We start from the raw sequence: 20716 nt of genomic DNA, 5'->3' as shown, positions 1-20716 counted from the left end.
AATGGATAAGTAAATGAGAGAGAAGGGGCTATTGCTCACAGAAGAAAGCTGAGAGCTGACTGTCAAACAAGGCAGGAGTGCTGGAGATGGAAAATCATTTTGAAGCCGTTGTGATAAACAGGTCAGGCAAGAATCAATAGATGTTAAATCTGTGGGGAATTTTGATGAGGAGTAGGATATCTGCATAATCTTAAAGTATCTCCCCATAGACTGCTTATTAGTTGTAAGAGAGAAAGAGAAAAAAATGTGATTATACAGTGGAGAAATTAGGCAACACCTCGAGCAAGTGATCAAAATTAATTCTCCAGTTAAGTGGGAGACATACAGACTTCATGGGCCTCCAGATGTAATCCCCTGAGAAGAACACACCTCACCCATGCAGCTTTCTGGGCAAGAAAGCACCACCTCAATCTAATCACGAGGAAACATCAGATAAACATAAAACGAGAAATATCTTTTTTTTTTTTAAGTGGGGACTATATTCTTCAAACATTTCGATGTTATAAAAGGTTAAAAAAGGCTGTGGAAATGTTTAAGATTAAAGAAAAGAAGAGATATGAAACTTAATCCCAGACTGGATCCTCTCCTGGAGAATAATGCTGTGAAGGACATTACTGGGTCAACAGACAAAAGTGAACTGTGGCTACAGAAAGGAAGGTTCATACTCATGGAAATACATTCTAAAGTATGTAGGGATGAGGGGCCATGATGTATGTAACGTACTCTGAAACGGTTCATGAAAAAAATTCTGTGCATTTGCGAGCGAGAGAGAAAGAGAGTTTGAGAGAGAGAGAGAGAGCACGCACGTGTGCACAAATGATAAAGCAAATGGGGCAAAATGTTAACAACTGGTCAACTGGTGGGTAAATGGTTTATGTTCTTATTTTATTTTTGCACCTTTTGAAAAATTTGAAATAAACTTCCAAATAAAATTTTCTTAAATCATGCTTTTGAATATTTAATAACACTGAGATAAGTTTGACTGTAAATTCTTTATGAGCTCAATTTTGTAAAAAATAAAAATTAAAAATGTATCTTATTTATGTACTTTAAAAAAGCTAGAAGGAAACAAACCGACACATAAACAGGTATCATCTCTGGGTTATGGGATTATGGATGATTTGATCCGTTGTATTGTTTATAGTGTTTCATATTTTCCAAAGTTATGAGAGAAAAATTATTTTTGAAAGAGGAAAACAAATATTCAGAAAAATTCTGCATATGTTGCTGACTGCTGTGCCATTGACTGGCACTAGCAAAAACAAAACAAAACCAAAAACTTGAAACCATTGAAATGTCCAATGAAAGGTTGTTGGAGAGGTTATGTAAATTATGATGCTTCTAAAATATTATATAGTCATAAAATTTATGTTTGCCCAATCAATTTATGGACCAACCTAAGCATCCAAAAATAGGGGATTGGTTAAATTATAGCATAGCTGTAAAACATAAAATGTGCAGAAAGCTTTTTGATCCAGAGCGCTCCAGGAGCAGAGGGAGGGCTTTTTGACCTCTTTGCTATCTTGCAAACTGTAAACACCCTATCTATACATATCTGCTAAATGAATAAGTGCTAGTCGTGAGGCATTTGGGAGGGGGCAGGAATGGTGGAATTACCAGGGGGTTTTATTGTCTCCATTTTTCTTTTATGTATTTTCAAATATTCTATCATAAATTTAATGACATGGGATTTTTAATTTAAAAAGTTATAGGGCTTCCCTGGTGGTGCAGTGGTTGAGAGTCCACCTGCTGATGCAGGGGACACGGGTTCGTGCCCCGGTCCGGGGGGATCCCACGTGCCGCGGAGCGGCTGGGCCCCGTGAGCCATGGCCGCTGAGCATGCGCGTCCGGAGCCTGTGCTCTGCAATGGGAGAGGCCACAACAGTGAGAGGCCCGCGTACCGCAAAAAAAAAAAAAAAAAAAGTTATAGTATGTATGGATCATCTCATTGAGGAGAGATTGGAAAGATATTTACAAAAAGGGGGTTATTTCTGTTTGGGGGTGTTATGGGTGATTCTTGTCACCTTTTTTCGTGATTAGTAGTAATAATTTACAAAGAAGTTATTTTTAAAAGACACTGGACCATCATTAAAAAGTCTACAAGTAATAAATGCTGGAGAGGGTGTGGAGAAAAAGGAACCTTCTTGCACTGTTGGTGGGAATGTAAATTGGTGCAGCCAGTATGGAGAACAGATGGAGGTTCCTTAAAAAACTAAAAATACAATTATCATATAATCCTGCAATTCACTCCTAGGCATATATCTGGAGAAAACTCTAATTTGAAAAGATACATGAACCCTATGTTAATTGTAGCACTATTTACAATAGCCAAGACATGGAAGCAACCTAAATGTCCATTGACAGATGAATGGATAAAGAAAATGTGGTGTAGATATACAGTGGAATATTATTCAGCCATAAAGAAGAATGAAATAATGCCATTTGCAGCGACATGGATGAACCTAGAGATTATCATATGAAGTGAAGTAAGTCAGACAGAGAAAGACAATATCATGTGTGGAATCTAAAAAATGATACAAATAAACTTATTTACAAAACAGAAATAGACTCACAGACATGGCAAACAAATTTGTGACTACCAAAGGGGATAATGGGGTGGGAGCGGGAGATAAATTAGGAGTTTGGGATTAACAGATACACACTACAAAATATAAAATAGATGAACAGCAAGGAACTGTTGTATGGCATGGGGATCTATATTCCATGTCTTGTAGTAACCTATAATGGACAAGAATCTGAAAAAGAATATATACTTTAGGGCTTCCCTGGTGGCTCAGTGGTTGAGAGTTTGCCTGCCGATGGAGGGGACACAGGTTCGTGCCCCGGTCCGGGAAGATCCCACATTCCGCAGAGCGGCTGGGCCCGTGAGCCATGGCCGCTGAGCCTGTGTGTCCGGAGCCTGTGCTCCGCAAAGGGAGAGGCTGCAACAGGGAGAGGCCTGCGTACCGCAAAAAAAAAAAAAAAGAATATATACTTCCTCCATCTCTGCTGACAATGGCTTGCAATCTGACCCTCATCATCTATTGCCACCCTCCTAGCTAGTTCCCTGCTGCTGCTACTTCTCCTATTGGCTCACACTGTGCTGCCTTTCAAAAGCGCAAGCCTGACAACTTCACTCTACTGGAGGCCACAACTTCCTTTAGCTCCTGCTGTCACAGACCCAAGTCCCTTGGATGGCACAGGCATACAAGATCCTATATACTCTCTTTTCAGTCTTCTTTCCAGTTTCCTCCCTGCTCCCACATAACTGTTTTCCTGCCTATCCCAGCACTCATCAAGGACATTTAAGTATTTGTTTCCCCCCACACGTCCTCCCGTGAGCTCCTCCAGGATACAGCACATTGTGCCTCTTTTGAGCCCCAGTACTTAGCCCAGCGCCCTTCACATAGGAGCTACTCCATCAGCCTGAGGGCAAATGAAGGAAAATGGACCTTCTAAATGATGTAATATGACCCTCAGTGACTTGAATGTGCACATGAATCTCCTAGGGACCTTGTCAAGGTGCACGTTCAGATTCGGTAGGTCTGGGGTGGAACCTGAGAGTCTGCATTTCTTACATGTTCTGCTGCTGGTTTGGGGACCACACTAAGTAGTAAGGACCCAGAGAACAGTAAGAGTTTTTCAGATGGAGGAGAGTATGGACACAATCATTCTTATAGGAATATTGAATTTTTTTAACATCTTTATTGGAGTATAATTGCTTTACAATGGTGTGTTAGTTTCTGCTGTATAACAAAGTGAATCAGCTATACATATACATATATCCCCATATCTCTTCCCTCTTGCGTCTCCCTCCCTCCCACCCTCCCTATCCCATCCCTCTAGATGGTCACAAAGCACAGAGCTCATCTCCCTGTGCTATGCGGCTGCTTCCCACTAGCTATCTATTTTACATTTGGTAGTGTGTATATGTCCATGCCACTCTCTCACTTCGTCCCAGTTTACCCTTCCCCTTCCGTGTCCTCAAGTCCGTTCTCTACGTCTGTGTCTTTATTCCTGTCCTGCAACCAGGCTCTTCAGAATCATTTTTTTTTTAGATTCCATATATATGTGTTAGCATACGATATTTGTTTTTCTCTTTCTGACTTACTTCACTCTGTATGACAGACTCTAGGTCCATCCACCTCACTACAAATAATTCAATTTCGTTTCTTTTTATGGCTGAGTAATTAGGAATATTGAATTTTTGTTTGTTTGTTTGTTTTTGTGGTACGCGGGCCTCTCACTGTTGTGGCCTCTCCTGTTGCGGAGCACAGGCTCCGGACGCGCAGGCTCAGCGGCCATGGCTCACGGGCCCAGCCGCTCTGCGGAATGTGGTATCTTCCCGGACCGGGGCACGAACCCGTGTCCCCTGCATCAGCAGGTGGACTCTCAACCACTGCACCACCAGGGAAGCCCAGAAATATTGAATTTTTGAGTGAACTTTTAACCTCAAAAGAGATAAAAGAAGTAAAATATTATATAATGATATAATATTTATATATATTATATATCATTTAAAAATATACATAAAGCTATGGAACTATAGGTTATTCTAGAAAAAGGGTAAAATAAATAACAAAGGGGCAAAAATATAAGTCATTTGCTCTTAAATTCTCAATATCAATATTCTTTTTTTAATAGAAGTATAGTTGATTTACAATGTTGTGTTAGTTCCTGGTGTACAGGAAAGTGATTCATTTATACATGTATATATATATATATATATATATATATATATATAGTTTTTCAGCTTCTTTTCCATTACAGGTTATTACAATATATTGAATACAGTTCCCTGTGCTATACAGTAGGTCCTTGTTGTTTATTTTATACATAGTAGGGCTCAATATCAATATTCTAATTATCAACTTGGAGGTATAGTAGAATCACCTGGGAGGCTTTTTAATCAGCATATATTTTCTTGCCACCTCTCTGCCACCAATCTGATTTGAGGAATATGAAACTCTCCTCCCACCCCTCCCCACTACAAAAAACTACAGCCTTGGAGAACGCTTTTGTTACTGATGGGAAGGCATCGTTTCACTCAGCTGTGCTGGGGAAGAAACAAGCTTCCAGCTATACAATAATTCGGCTCCAAGAAATCTTCTGCAAAGGGGTTTTACCCACGTGTCTGCACATGCTAGTGTTTCCTCTGCCTGAAAACCTTTCCCCATTTCTGACCAAGTCCTGTTTTTTTTTTCCAGATCTTCAAAACTATTCCTTCATCACACCCTAAACTGTTCCTACTTGGCACAAAAAAGCAACCAAGCTATCTGTCTCTCTTCCCCACTAGACTATGAGCTCCAGAAGACTTGTTTGTGCTCAATACATCCCCAGTGCTGAGCACAGCACTGTCATAGCTGTACTCAGATGAATAAAGAAAAAAACACTCTTTCCATATCTAATGAAATTTCCTCTTTCACATCTTATGCTCTGTCCACAGTTGGCCAGATACAGTTCCTAAGAGAGATGACATTTAGCACAGGGCTAAGAACTGTGTAAATGACAACTCAAATGTCCTGGGGTTTATTTGGTCCAAGTTGTTCGGGTTGGGGAATCAGACAGAAACAATCTTTTTCCTCCCCAAAGTTAAAATTAAATAATATTTAACTCTTACAAAACATGTATATTTAAGATAGGAAGCACAGGAACAAAATGAACACTGGTGAAGGCAGCACCTGACAAAAGAACTAGAACATCTGCTGTCTGTGAAGCTACAAGGGTGTTCTCTCCTTTGATCGCTAGCCTTTCCCTACTGGAGGTACCACTCTTAGGAACTTGAGTTTATTATTAAATTTATTATTATTATTTTTTTTTATTATTAATGTTTGTTTTTTCCACATACTTACGTATCTCTAAACAATAAGCTGTTTAGCATTTCTTGCTTTTAAAAGAAATTCAACACTGTTCCTAAGACTCAACTATGCTGTTGTGTATAGCTGTGGCTCATTCATTTTCATCACTCCAATATACTCCTGCATTATATGAATACATCACAGTCTATTCCTGCATTCCTCGTCAGTGGGCATTTGGGATGTTTCTGGTTATTTGTTCTTAGAAGCAACGCTGTTACAGACCATCCTTGTACTCATCTTCAGGAGCACCTGTGAGCTTATCTAGGGTATATACCAAGGGGTAGACTTCATTCAGCTGTGGGTTCAGGTTTTTGTGGGGTTTTTTGCGGTACGTGGGCCTCTCACTGTTGTGGCCTCTCCGGTTGCGGAGCACAGGCTCCGGACGCGCAGGCTCAGCGGCCATGGCTCACGGGCCCAGCCGCTCCGCGGCATGTGGGATCTTCCCGGACCAGGGCACGAACCCATGTCCCTTGCATCGGCAGGCGGACTCTCAACCACTGCGCCACCAGGGAAGCCCTGGGTTCAGGTTTATAGGCCAAATTATCTTTTGAAGCAACGGTGGCAACTTACATCCCCACCAACAGTGCATGAATTCCTGATAATCCATAGCCTCACCAACACAGGTATTGTAACCTCAAGCTGAAATATTTTTGTGCCAGAAGGCAGTGCTCCTGACTGGAAAGGCTGTTTCCTTCTGGCCATCTGATAGGAGAGCCTGATCTGAGACTCTGCCCAAGAGATGGGCCCCAGGGACTTACACCTCATTGAATCCTGACTTTGGGACAGAGCATTAAATTGAGAAAAGAGACTGTCATGGATACACAGTCATCATAGAAGGCAATCATTCATAGAATGTGGGATCTGGAAGGACCCTAAGGCCAAATCCTTCATTCTACATTTAAGGAGACTGAGACCCAGAAAGGTTAAATGACAAGTTCTCAGAGCTAATTAGTACAAGAACCTGTCTCTGGGGCTCTCATTTCTTAGTCTAGGGTTTAAAAAAATATATGTTTATTTGGTTTAGTAATTTAAGATAACACAATCTAGTAAATTAAAAATGACTCCGTAAATATTCAAATAACTGCCGATTTATCTTTAAAAGGTAGTTGTTTGACTTCCGTGACTGATGAGTTTGAGAACTTCAGCTTCTTGTGAAGTAAACAGTAATCCTGAATTTCAATGGGATAAACAGGGGAAAGATGCAATCTCCATAGTAATGGTTTTCAATAGGCAAATTTAACAGTATTAAAAGACACTGATCCCCTGGCGCAATTAATTCCCAATTTTTTGACGGATCATCTTTATCCTTGGATCATTCCCCCAGGCAAATGATAGGCATGGGCTTAAGAAGCCATTTTATGAGGAAGGCCAACTTCAAATGCAGTGAAATTTCAATTCATCCTCCTCTTCTGAGTACTCAAAATTAACCTATCGTAGGAGGCTGGGAACTGTTTGTGGATATTATGGCAAATTAGCCTCAGTAATCCGATGGTATATAATCTTAGATGGCTTTACTTGTGAATGTTGGAAAACTCTAAAAAGAGACCAGTTTGCAGCTGAGCTACTTAGTGCTCTTCAGAACGTGCATAAGAAGCATGATGTGTACAAAGGAATCTGTCCCCACATATGAAGCAGTAAAAATGCAACTGGGGAGGGGAGGAAGACTGCCTAATAGGAAGGGTGTCTGTGTGAAGGAGAGTGGCTTCAAAAGCCTGCAGTGGAAATCTTCATCCTGGAGCTGTTTCCTACAGGGACCCCTCCCTCCACCTCCCCTGCCCAAATGTCTTGCTCCTCTCTACCCCAAGAATCCATTTACCATTTGAAAATATCTTTGGTTTAACAATGTCGGCAGGCTGGCAATAAAAGCTTTCCAAGAGGCATCCCTCTTTTAATATCAGGATAAGACTCAGGAGCTGCTTATTGCTTTGGGGCAGGGGGCGGGCTTGGAGGGAAAGGACACCAAGTAATTTTGCTAGGAATGCTGACCAGACGGTACTGAGGTACTACTCCTGGTTCAGGTTTTCCTCCCAGCAGTCATTTTAATCAGCACTTCCCCTATTTAATGAGCTTGTAGTGCCATTACATAATCACCCAGCTCACTGGATTAATGATGAAAAGAGGAACCGACTTTTCCAGTTGCAGCATTTGAAGTAAATGTTAACTTTCTTTCTGAGTCCTTAGTTAACCGCATTAGTGTGACAAATATGTCTTTGCCTAGCATAAGTAATTAGAATTTAATCACTTTAACTGCATCTTAATTACCCTAAATGAATTGAAAGGACATTTAATAGTAAAGATTAAATTGCCTTAATGAACGATTTTTGTGACTCCATCAATACTTGAATCGCGTTAGCCACTCCTCTCACGCACTCCATCTGCAGTGAGCACACGGGTCACTAGGTGGCGCGCTTCGCTCGTTTATTTATTTAATTTCCCCCATTGATCTGTTTTAGAAGACATCAGGAAAGAAAGCGAAAAGCATAGAGTTTATTATGTTCCTTTGATAACCTCTCTTTGGGACTACGAGGTCATCACCAGATGCAAAATGAAAGCAGCGATTTCAGAAACTGTCGATTCTGCGTATGCTATGGCATATGCAAAGGGAGATGAGAAACGCATGGGTAACTGGAAACTTGCGGTGCTTGAGGGAAATTGTAAGTTGCCCTCTGGATGATTGCCAACATATATACAGAGTTTAAGTCAATTTATTATTTTTTAGTGCAGAGTCCTAAAACATGTATAACAGGCAAGCTTGGAATAGCAAGACAGGCACTGATGTGAAGCCAAGAAATATAATTTCTGTGCAAGTGCAGATCAGAACACCAATGACTGAAAGAATGGGAGGTTTGGGCCTTTGTGCCCTCCTCCAGACTGGCTTCCAATGGACCAGTCCTACCCACAGAACACATCTAATGAGATGGGTCTTGCCTGTGAATAATTGTTTAAGTGAACAAATGGATAGAGAGACTTGGGTTCCATGTCTAGCTCTGTGACTGCCTCACATTCCTTCTGGCTGCTTCCTCAAAAGAGAGCAATAAAAAGTCTCTCTTATAAGTCTTGAGTAAAAAAGAAATAAGTTTCCACAAGTAACTCTCTTTGAGAGTCCCAGAGGGAAGACACACATTCTCCAATTTCAAGACCTTATTATGCAGAGACTTTCCAGATTGGTGTTTATGACAGTGGATCAGACATTTCCACATTCTGGGTCCACTGACCTAGTGGACTTGCACTCATAATCGAGGCACAGGGTGGAGGGTAAGGGTGTTCTGGGCTTTGAGCTGGGAAAGCTGAGTTTAGGGTCTCAGTGATTTCCAGCTGTGTTACCACAGTTAAGTTATTCAACCTCATTGAACAGAGAAGCAGGAAAAATAATGGTAATTTCCCTGTAAACCAGCAGCTCCCAAACTTTGCTGCACATTAAAATCACCTCAGAGCTCTGAAATATCCTAGTGCCCAGGTCATGCCTTATACTACTAATGCCAGAATATTTGAGGTTTTAGCCAGGAATCATTTTTTTAAAAAGATCCTTAAATGATTCCAATGCATAGCAAGATTTGGGAGCCACTGGCACAGACAGTGAGTATTAAATGAGAACATCTATGTGCTTAGCACAGTACCTGACTAATAAAATGTACACAATGGACACAAACTCCTTCCATATCAATTGACATCCTTATCACTTGCCAAGACAAATGTGAGGGTTGTACTTCAAGGTCTGGTTCTGTTCAGCTGTTATCTTATCAAATTGTCTCACCTAAAGGAGAAGAAAATTTCTAGAAGCTAATTTCTTCCAACTTTATGATAATGTAACATCTTTTGGGAGGAACATAATGTGGATGATTCTATAGCAAGACCCTGTGATAAGACATAAATTTATATGTTTGTATCAATATAATAAGATTGCCCTGTGATTGGTCTGGTCATCTAAGCCAATCCTACAATTTCAGAAGAAAATTAAGCTTCATTAGTATTAACATACTTGTATTAAAAGAAAAGTCTGTGCAAATCTGTTGATAGAAGACAGTAATTTATGATTATGCACTAAATTCATTCACATTAGAAATCAGTTTTTTTCTTTTTACTAAACTCTGTGAGGCTGACACTTTTCACGTAAAAATAATGTGGCTTTCTTCTCCCAAAGGTGCTTACCCATCTTATTTAAATTCACACAAAATGAAAATAGTATTTAATTAATACTTGTTGAATCCTTTATCCAAGATGATAGGAAATCTATCCTCTAACTACTATGACTTCAATAGGACTCTCCTGTTGCTACTCTAGGTTGGGGACCATTCAATTTTGCCAAGAATGTGGAAACTGCTGTTTTCAAGGGGACTGAAATGAGACTAGTCACTTCTCATCCAATCTGTCAAGGCTCCTTGGTTGACTTAAAATAGTAAATTGGTGTTTAACTATCCCAATCTATGGAATTTACAAAGAGCACTGAGCACTCTTACTTAAAGTGCGAGGCTTCTAACTATGGATTTTGAGGAGCAAGACACCTGAGAACCTGCTTTTTAATTACCCACCTTCATTAGACTTGAGGATTTTCTTTCTTACAAGGAAAGCAAGAATAAATGTTACCGATATACTCTGTAAGAACTATTTCTTTTGAGAACTTTGGGTAGCAGCGTCTGTTTGATTAGCTGAATCTGCCATGAATGTGGAAATGATGACATCAAAACAGCTCATGTAACAACCTCCTCAAAGACCTTGTAGATTAGAGATGACTATAGATTTTCCCCAGCACGGATCAAAGGGACTGAATTGAACGTTTTAGCTTAATGATCCAACCCCTGTCACACCCATAGGGACTCGAATTCCAATTGTATAAGCAGGTGTGCCCGTGGACTCAGACGCACACAGAAAGCTGCTGGGGTGGGAGGAAAAAGATCAACCACCCGATCGACAAGGATAGGTTTGATCTTTTCCATTACTTGACTGTGCCCGTGTATACTACTGGTGGGGCCTCACGATTTCTCGTAAACTTCGAAATATTAGCTGTTAGTTTTTGTTTCCTCATCACGACTGTTCAAAGCCATCCTAGCCACCCTCCAGGGGCAAGAGAAACCCAGGCAACAGGCCTGGCTAGGCCCTGTCCAGGGTCCTGACGCTGCACCAGGGCTCCAGGCCGCTAGGCCTCCCAGAGCCCTTTCACCCAGCCCACCAGACAGCAAACAAAGACCTTCAAGCTCAAAGCCTCAGGGCAGCCTTCTAACTCCCATCAGTTAGCTGGAAGGGGAAACAACAAAGGGAACACTAATCCACCTTCCCTTCACTACACCCCAAGCCCCAACCTCCCATTTCAGACTGCCAGGGTCACCTTCTCTACTGTGACCCTGAGAGTCTCAAACAAAAACATGCCAGCAAAAGTATAATTTGGATATAATTTCCAAACATGCATCTTGAGAGGTTAGAGTTGGGGTATAATTTGGGGGGACCCCAAATTATGCCCGCTGGTAATTTTGTCTCATCAGTGGGGTAATACCCAGGAATTGTTTAGGAGCAAGACAGATCCACTAGGTATCCTTTTCTCCCTCCACTACGCTCTCTACCTGTCAAAATAGTTTTCACTCTGAAAATCACTAAGATATCAATGTTCTAAAAACAAAGCCTCTCCTCTCCACAGCGGGTTGAACCACAGAGGCTTGCTGGGTGCCTGGCCTTGCGGCCCGCAGGGGGCATGCGCAGCTACTGGGGAAGATGAGTCCACAAGGAGGGCATCAGTGAGGGCAAGAGTTTAGCTTCCTGTGGTGCGCTGAGCACTTGAAGATAAAGAAAGATGCAGCCTGGGCTTTGAGTTGCTTTGCTGCTACATCACAACCGTGCTATTGTTGGCACAGACCGTCCCAAGTGCCAGCAGCAAAACAGCGAAGGCAGGACTGGGTCTCTACTGACCCCGATCGCCCTCTGGGTGCTTCCAGAGGGCCTGGGGCTGCACCCGCTGGCGGGGGGAGCCAACCACCCTCGGGACAGGCCTCAGGGTTTATTGTCTCAGGCAGCCATGCTCGATGTTCTGACACCAGGTCACCACAAAATAACCATCAGGCCTCCTCAAGCCACAGCAGCAGGTCTCCTCCACTCTAGTCAAACTCTGCTCCAACCTTCACCACATTCACACTTCTTAACTCCATGCGCCCCCTTCCTCTCCTCCCTGGGGTTGGTGCTCCCCAGTGGGGGCCGCAAGAGAGAACTAGTGTTCCACACCCTCCAGGGGTCGGACATGGGCTGTGAGAAAGGCCCACGCAGAGCCTTCTGGGGATTGTCCCCAAGAGCCAGACCTGTTCGGCTGGCGGTTGTGTGTATGTGTGGGCGGGGGCCCCTAGCCAACTCTCCGGGAGCACGGGCGACCCTTAGGCCCGAGTTGGTGAGGGGACTCCGGAACTCCTCGGCCTCTGCCTGACAACTGGCTGGCCCCCAGGACACGCTGGGAGGAGTCTACCATAAAGCTTCGGAGGTGGCTCTCGTCCGGGGCAGCCAGCCCCCATCGCCCCTAGGCTGCTAGGCGGACAATGTCGGCAGCGCCCCGCGGGCCCTTTGTTCGGGCCGCAGCCGGCTGAGAGCAGCTGCACTGCCCGAGAACCGCCCCGCAGAGACGCCCGGGCGTGGCGGGGAACCAGTCCACTTGGCACCTTCTCCTCCGACTCTTGGGCCCAGGAACCCTTCCAGTTCCTGCATCCCACACGCGCAGTTGTGGCTTTTCTCCCGGCCCAGAGTCTTCGAGGATTGGAGAAGTGGAGTTCCCAGGGCCTAGCATCGAACTCCTTATGCTTCGCTCCCATGGCCCAGAGAAGTGAGGGGACAGTTGAAACGTCACCCGTTGGTATAAATATTAACAAAAAGCAAATGGACTTGCGCGGGAGCCAGTTAGTTATCAATCAACCAGGCAGCAAGGCCACTTACGGCAAACATGGCCCATGTTGGTCCGGGAGAGACTTTCTCATGGCCACCTCCTGGTCAGACTGGCCCCCCTCCCCACGACCCCCGGTCCCCGGGTGGTTCTGGGGGCAAATCCCGTCCAGGAAACAGGCGCAGTCCCGGGTGCTGGAGACCCGTCTGGCTCCCTGGCACCGCCGTTGGGAGGTTTCTTCGCCTCCAGGTACTGCAGGGTCGAAGCAGCGCAGCACCCACCCCTGCCCGACCCCGGGCCTCGCCTGCTGGGTCTCTGCAGCACCCGCTGGTGGGTGTGCAGTGGCAGCCTCTTCCTGCGCCGGCAGCTCCCCTACCGAGGCCGGAGCCTTCTGGAATCTTTAATTGGAAGCTAATCTCCCCGCGTCTTAATAGGCGCCCACGTCAGAGGCGGGGCACCCACCCACCGGCACAGCCCAGCCCCCCCTCCCCACCTGGGATGAGACGCAGCGTGAGCCCGGTTGCGCTGCACTTTAATGGGGGAAGCAGCAAGTGTTACACTGAGGGAACATATATTGATTTTTTAAAGGTAGTTAATTTGGTGAGAATTTCCTCCTGTCTCCCGTCGTCCGCCAGCCGATGTAATTTCGTGAAGAGAAAGCTCCTCTCCACACACGCTGCCGCGGGCGAGCGGAGGGTTTTGACCCTCCACACCGGGCTCTACGGAAACTGGGGTACCAGGAGGGGCATGAAGAAGCCACTCTCCCGCTACCTAGCGAAGGAGCCAAGCTCGACGGGCCTTGCCTCGCATGGGGTAGACACGAGTTTGAGGGGTCTCTGAGTGCAACGGCGAGCAAGAGCTGCAAGTGGCACCTCCCTCCGTGCACGGGAGCTGGCAGTGGGGAGGAGGGGGCAATGTCTCACAGCTGCATCCAACATGCCCTGCAATCCGTTTTTAGTCACCTGCAGTCAGGGCCTACCAGAGATCATTTGAACGGTTCAGGAAACAGTCTCGCTTACCCCCCCCCCCCAAATTAAAATGTTAACGGGACGTCTCGTTGTTCTTCGGTGACTTAAAAACAAGTCTTAGCTCTTGCTGCGTAATGGGATTGATCCCGGCTGGCTCCGCACGCGCGCCCATCCCAGCCCGCCCCACCCCTTTAATGAAGTTAAAGAAAGGAAAATGGGAGAGACGACCCCGCATCCGGGTCTTAGAATAAAGAGTTCGCTGGGGGTTTGGCGCCAAATTCACGTCCCGCCAGAGTCTCCGATTTTTCTTATTTTTTTTTTTTCCGAGGAAAAGGCCACGCGCCTCCGTCCAAAGGCTGGGCATGACTCTCTACGCGCTGCTGGGTGCCAGGCAGCGGCCCCTTCGATAACCTCCTGGGTCCCGTGAGCCCGGGCGGGTACGCCCACCGCACTTTCCGTGTGCAGGTAGCAGTACTAGGGCTGCCCAGGCGAGGAGGTGAGAGGGCGCTCGTACAGGGCAGGGCGCTAAGGCGGGTTTCCAGGGCTCCGGGGTCGTCCCTGAACCTAATCTATCAGTCTGTCTTTCCAGGGGGACGATAGGAGGCAGTGGGGAAGGAGAGTCATTTAAGTCCTGAGCAAGCGCCTTCAGGAGGTGGCGGGTTTGGAAAGAGCTTCCCTGGGGGCGGGGGTGGGGGGAACGGCTCTCCACTTGCATCCCCTCCCTCCATTCCCCCAGCCCCACTAACCTGCTTGTGTGTGCACTGCCTCGGTAAAAAGTCCTGAAGCCGGGCTCGAGGCTGGCGTGTGCGTGTGAAAAGGCACTGACTACCTTGGACGCCGGCATAGGCCTTATCAGTCTGGGAGAGGAATAGCGTTTTCGGCCGTCCCTTTCACAACTTCAGCTGCCCTCGGGTCTCGGTCTACCCATGGGATGGGGGCGATCTGGTGGCTGCACACAAAGCTAGAGAGTGGAATTGCGGGAGCCCCAGAGGGTACCCTGTCAACCTCTTTCTTCCCCCTCCCGTCCCCTTACCCCAGCCTCTCCTGGCTTCTGGGCTCAGGCTGCAAGAGTCCTCGTAGGGACTCTGGAGCCAGCGAGAGCGGGGTTGGACTGGAAAAGGCTCAGACGGTGCGGAGCTCCAGCAGGGAGGCCACAAGAACCCAGACCCCAGGACTGCTTTGGGTCGCATCCGGCTGGAGTCGCAGGCTCGCGGGGACACCGGCACCTGCTTCCCTCTAGCTTCTCATTGGCCCGCACGATGTGGGGGAGGGGGCCGTGGCCTCTTGCTTTGATTTTAGACTGTGAAACGGCTCAGTGCCCCCGGCTCTGCGCGGATTGACTGTCTCTCGTTCTCCAGGGACGAATTAATGGAGAACGATCAGTTAATTAACACACCCTCATTCCGGCTTTTACCTTTTTCTTCGCCAGGACTCAGGCTAGGGCGCCGGGCTGAGATTGGGTGGGGAAGTGGTAGCATGTACCCCAGGAGTCAATCAACTCAGCCCGGGTCTCATCAAACGGAGTCCACCCTCGGCTGCCCTTGGGTCTACCTCTCCGCTTGTCCTCCGCCCTAGGGGGTCGCTGAATCTGCTTGAAATCCCCCGTGTGATTCAGGCTGGGGTCAGTAGTCCCCTCCGCCGGTCGGCCGGCCAGAGCCTTCCCCTTACCTTGGCTTAGAGAGACTGGGCGAACTGGGCGCTGTGTCTATGCAGCGCCGCCAAGACTTTCCCGCTCAACTCGGAAACACCAGGCCCTCGGGGTCTTTGGGCCCGGAGACCTCTGCTCAAAGACTTGGTTTTTTCCCCTCACACTCCCACCCCCTGCATGGGGATTCAGACGAAAATTCATGCAGCGGAATAAAACAAAATGCGAAGCCCTAAGCGAGTCTGGCAGCGAAATCGGTCTCTAGGCTAAGCTAGAAGCTCCCCTGTTGCTCGGCCGCCCTCACCTGGACCTTGGCACGATCTGCCTCCCTCTCTACAGCCGGTCACAAGCGCAGAGTACGTCTTAAATCTTACGGAGCGTCTGCGCCACACACCCACCGCCGCGCGGCTTCGAAACCTTTGCTGGAACTCCCAGAGTGCGCTCCCCACCCTCCAGCCCCCTACCCCGCCCCGCGCCACTAAAGTGAGCGCGGGAGCGGGGTCAGCGCAGCGAGTTCAGCTAAACATTGGCAAGCAGCTCCCGCACGCTCCAGCACAGCGCCCGGGTATGTGCCAGGGATACTGGCTGGCAGCACCTGCGCGCAGTTCCACGCACGCGTCGCCTCTCTCGCCCCACAAACCTGTAGTGCCAAACCCAGAAGCGATGCACAGACCGTATCCAGCCAGGTGCTGGGATTTCTTTCCTCCTACGGTCGTGCGAGCTTCCTGCGCTGTCTCCCAGCACAAATGCTCCTCTGCAATCACCCAGGCCGCGCTGCTCAGTTCCCGGAGCCTTCCACAGCCCAATGCACTGAGTTCTGGAAGAGGCTGTCTGCTCCCGGGAGCCACGCTCTGGCTCTTCCAGGCCTAGGGACCCTCCTCTCGGTGAAAGGAGCACGGAATGAAGCGTGCACAGATCTCTCTCCTTCCCTGCCTCCTTGGGTCCCTTCAGCTTCCCCAATACTTTATCTCCCCGCGCGCCCAGCTCCTTGGCCCGCTCACCTGCTAAGCGGAGCGCAGACATGCGCTGGAACTCCGGCTCCTGCAGCCACTTCCACATCCTCCGGAAGGTCTCCCGGCCGGATTTGAGTTTGCTCCAGGGTTTGGGGTTGCGCAGCAGGTCCGAGAGGGTCCCTTGGGAGCGACAGAGCACCCTCTGCGCGAAGATGGCCTGTGGTATGCTGTAGCGCTTAAGCTCGGTGGTGATACGCTGCGCCACCTCTTTGGTATTGATCTCTTCCATCTGCCCTGAATTACTTCCATTGCTGACCTGCGCACCGGTTACCGAAGGGTTGGGCTCCCGGGCCGTGCCCAGGAGTTGCCCGTGGCCCTGGGCGTTCAGGTGGGCGTGTGGGTGGTGTGGAGGAAGGCCGTTTATGGGAACCATGCCGGCCGAGGTGGGCGTGAGGTGCTGCTCCCCGTGACGGCCGAGCATGGCCGGGTGGTGGGATTCGAAGCCATTAGGGGTGAGCATCTTGTCGGTGGGCATGGCGGCGCCCGGGTGGGCATAGTGGGGGAGCCCTTGCTGGGAGTTGTGGATGCCGCCCAGACCGGAGCCGGAGAGGGGAGAGAGGCTCTGGCCCATGCCGGCCACGTCCTTGTGATAGGGGGTATAGAGGTTATTCATGGAGGCCAGCCCGCGCTCGTCCCGCATGAGCGTGAAGCTACCGCTCACGTTGCCTGCCAGGCGCTGGTGGTGGTGCGGGTGGTGGTGGTGGTGGTGGTGGTGGTGATGGTGGGGGAACTTGTCCGAGACGGTGGAGATGGGCGGCAGCGGCTGCAGAGGGGTTAAGGTGGTGTAGGTGGTGGGCATGCTCATACCTGGGGGAGTCTCGCAGGCCATGGTCATGGTGGGGTGCAGGGGGCCGGCCAGGCTGTGCTCGGGGGCCCGGTGGTGGTGGTGGTAATCGCCGCTGCCGCTGCCGCCGTCCAGCAAGGACGCCATGCCCATCGAGCGCGGGTGCGCGGGGGGCAGGTGGCTGCCGCGGTGCGCCACGGAGCTTCGCGCGTGGGGGCTACCGCCCAGCAAGTCGGCAGGGGCAGGCACCGGCTCATGGCTCACCCCGTGCAGCTCCCCGATCGCCTCCATGGTCAGCTGCGCGTTCATCGTGATATGGGAGAGCGGGCGGCGGACACAACATCGATGAGGCCGGGCAGAGGCGGCGAAGGGCGCACGCAGTCCGGTCTTCACATCGGCTGCTGGCGACTGCTGCCTTCCTTCCTTCCTTCCTCTCAGTGTGGGGCTCTGTCTCCCTCTCAGTGTGTCTCGCCTTCCCTCTTGCCCCCACCTTCCCCTCTGCGTCCTCGGCTTTTTTTTTTTTAATATTAATTTCCAAAAAGGATCCACGCCGTTGGGCGAGCGCGGTGCCCCCAGCCCGCCCGCCCCCGGCCCCCTCACGTCCCTCTCCTTCTTAGAATTGTGAGGCCCCCGGCTCCCCTGACGCACCCCTTGCGCCTTCCGCGGCTGCTGCCTGCCCGCGCCGCTGGCCAGCTCCAGCCATGGCTCGGTTACTGTTGCAGACTCTGTGGCCGCTGTTCCGCCGCCGCCGCCGCGGCCCGCCCTCACGCCCGCCGGGCGCAGCGCGCAGGCGCGCGAATCAGCCCCGCCCCTCAGTCCCCGCGCGCGCGGCCCGTGACGTCCCCGTACAAATGAAGGTGGGGGGTCCCAGCGCCGCTCGTAAGGCGCTGGGCGGCGGGGGAGCTGCGCGCACGTGCGAGTGTCTAACGTAGAGCGCGATCCGGGGCTGCTACCGCAACCCTGGGAAACTTGGGCCCCTCTCGGTTCCCTGGCTCGGGTGGGCTCTCTTCCCAACCCCCGGCCGCACTTGCTGGGTTCGCCTCCCGGGTGGCTCAGTATGCCTAGAGAGCCATCGCCCCTCTCTCCAGTTGCTGCCTCCCGGTGCAGGTTTCCCGGGGAGCCTCAGCTGGTGTCATCACTCCTTCCACCCTGGCTTGTTTCCCGGGAGGGCCTCTGGGAGTTCACGCTCTCCCCATCTTCAGGTGCTTGGCCTTTTGGGGTGGGGGAGGGGAGCAAATATTTTAAAGGCCTTGGTCAACCTGGTGGCTGTTGACCCGACAACCTCTGTCCTCCCTGATAATTCTCTGCCCACCCTGACTCTTCCATGCTCTGCGAAGAGGTGAGCTTAGTGCCAAGAGTCCCAGCCCCGGCCATACCTCGCTGTCCTCCTCCGCCTGGGTCCTTCTCCGGCTCAGCTGATAATTAAGGCGGCGCGCCGCTTCGTGAATGACTCGGCGTGTGTGTGTGTGTTTTGTGAGTGCCCTGGTGGGTTCCTATGTTAACTCGTAGGTTCTGGTGGGGCCGCCGAAGCTTGGGCTGTTCCTGCGGTTTTTTCACGGCCCTCCTGGTAAAACACCAAGAGGCCGCTGCTTGAGGGAAGGACTGACGCCGGCAGGGTGGACCAGGCGCGCCGGTCTCTTCTTGGCCCGTAGGGACGCCCTCTTCCCGGCGTCCCTGCGAGAAGCCTCCAGATTTGAAAATCAATTCAGCTTCGGGCGTAATTGTTTGCTTCCCACAATCACGGTCCAATCCGGAATCGAACCTGGTCCTTGGGCCTGGTGGGGACGCGTGGGGAGGCCCCCAGTGTGGGACATATACCCGGCCGCCACATGCCGCGGCTTTCTTTCATTTACAAAAGAAAGGGAAATAAAACCGTAACAAAAGGCAGAGCGTGTCCACTTAGGTGCTTTCATCCCTCAGAGAAAGGACAGATGTGCCCATTGTCCAGCCCTTGGCAGTTATGACCCGGTCAGCGCCGAGCCTCATCCCCGGGCGAGTGGTGGTGACAATGGGGGACAGCTTCTCAGAACCTGGGTATATGGGTTCAGATATGGAACAAAGTGTGTGTGTCCAAACTCAGACTGTATGTTCCTTTCCTGAGGCACCGGGTCGGAACCCACCACCGGTGTCTCTGCTGGAAATGTTCCCAGACCCTAGGAGAGGTCAGGGTGGTGGAATGGTAGTAGTAGTGGTGGCTGAGTCCCTTAGGCAAAAGCTTGGGCCATTTTATCCTGGGGGAAAACTTCTCACCAGCTAAGGCATGAGCAGGCCAATCTCTGCCCAGGTCTCTACCACCGCCTGGGCAACATCAAGATAAAGGTAGATCAAGGCCAGTAGGTTACTCTACCTGCCTTCCTTGAAAGTGGTCATGTCCTGAGATCGGTTAACCTTTTTGGTTTCATCGCCACGGACACTCCGGTTTTGTCCCAACAGTGCCTATGCAGATCCTGGAGATGGGGGTCCATCTCAGTGGACTTAGCATCAGCTTGCACAATGAATATTTAGGAATTTAAAACCTCCAGAGAGTAGAAGTTCTTTGGGAAAAATACAGTGACAAAAAGGAACTCAGAAAACAAAATTACTCTATTTAAAGTTACTATTGTATCTACATCTCTCTAGTTATACATACATATATGCAAGCTTAAAACATATTTTCTGCCTAGTGGGTCACAATATGTTGGTGGGAAGCTGAATTCTTGGCTCCTTATTGTTTCTGTTCTCATTTCTTACAACATAGAGCATGTAGCTCTTATATGAGACCAAACAATGGGTTAATGTAGAAGGCAGACTTTGAGCTAAACCGTTTGCCCCCCCCCATATTTTAATCCCTTTGAAGTGATCGATTTGCCCTTATGACAACTCTCTTTCCCAAAGGCAGTTTGTTAAAAGAAAGAAGTAAATACCACCAAATGCACAAATTGTTCATGGTTTTCTCTTTGTGTAACTAATTAGGGACTTGATCCTGGAAACGCTCCTTCATGTGAGGCTCTTGGCTGAGCCCCTGGAGTCTACCTGAAGAGGGCTGGGATGAGGTGAGCTTAACTCTCTCCACCCCCCGGCCCCACCCCCCATGAAAAGGGGACCTGGTTCAGTGCTGGTCCCTAAAGGAGGAGCCAAAGTAAAAATCTGGATAAGTATTGTATATGGTGGACTAATGTGAGTGCAGGACTTGCTTGGGGAGTTTGCAAATCTCCCTAATCTTTCTTGGCTGTTCGTTCCTTTCATTTAACCTTTGTTTTCTTGTAGTTGACTGAATTGCAGTAATTTCTCAGAAACATTTTATTCTTACTCAATGTCTTGGAAAACTTTCCTATTACTAAGAATGTATGATGGGTGGGATGGATGCTCTTAGGCCTAGTTAGGGTGAATGCACATGTGTGTGTGTGTGTGTGTGTGAAGGACAGGAGGGCTAGGATAGCTTTTTGTCATTTTGTCCCTCTCTTCCCATCCCTCTTCCACTGCCCAGCATAAGATCAAGTGCACTATGGAGGATTAAAGAGGCCAGGGAGGGGTCTCTTGAAATTACTCAGTGGGTCTAGTGTATGTGATTACAGGATACTGTACAGTTCTTTATCACAGCCAAGAAGCTTGAGGGGAG

At 49.0% G+C, this 20716-nt stretch overlaps 1 protein-coding gene across 1 annotated transcript in view; it reads right to left on the bottom strand.

The window, feature by feature from the left end:
• Nucleotides 1-17427, bottom strand: part of ONECUT1 (one cut homeobox 1) — a 33420-nt gene extending 15993 nt beyond the window's left edge. The window contains exon 1 of the mRNA XM_059056272.2: nt 16323-17427. Within this exon, the coding sequence (XP_058912255.1) occupies nt 16323-17427 (1105 nt within the window). The remainder of the gene's footprint in view (nt 1-16322) is intronic.
• Between the last annotated feature and the right edge of the window lie 3289 nt (nt 17428-20716).

This window comes from Kogia breviceps, chromosome 3 (genome assembly GCF_026419965.1).
Source record: "Kogia breviceps isolate mKogBre1 chromosome 3, mKogBre1 haplotype 1, whole genome shotgun sequence".
Classification (NCBI taxonomy): Eukaryota; Metazoa; Chordata; class Mammalia; order Artiodactyla; family Physeteridae; genus Kogia; species Kogia breviceps.
Note: the sequence above shows the minus strand (reverse complement) of the source record. Positions and strands in the feature narration are given on the sequence as shown.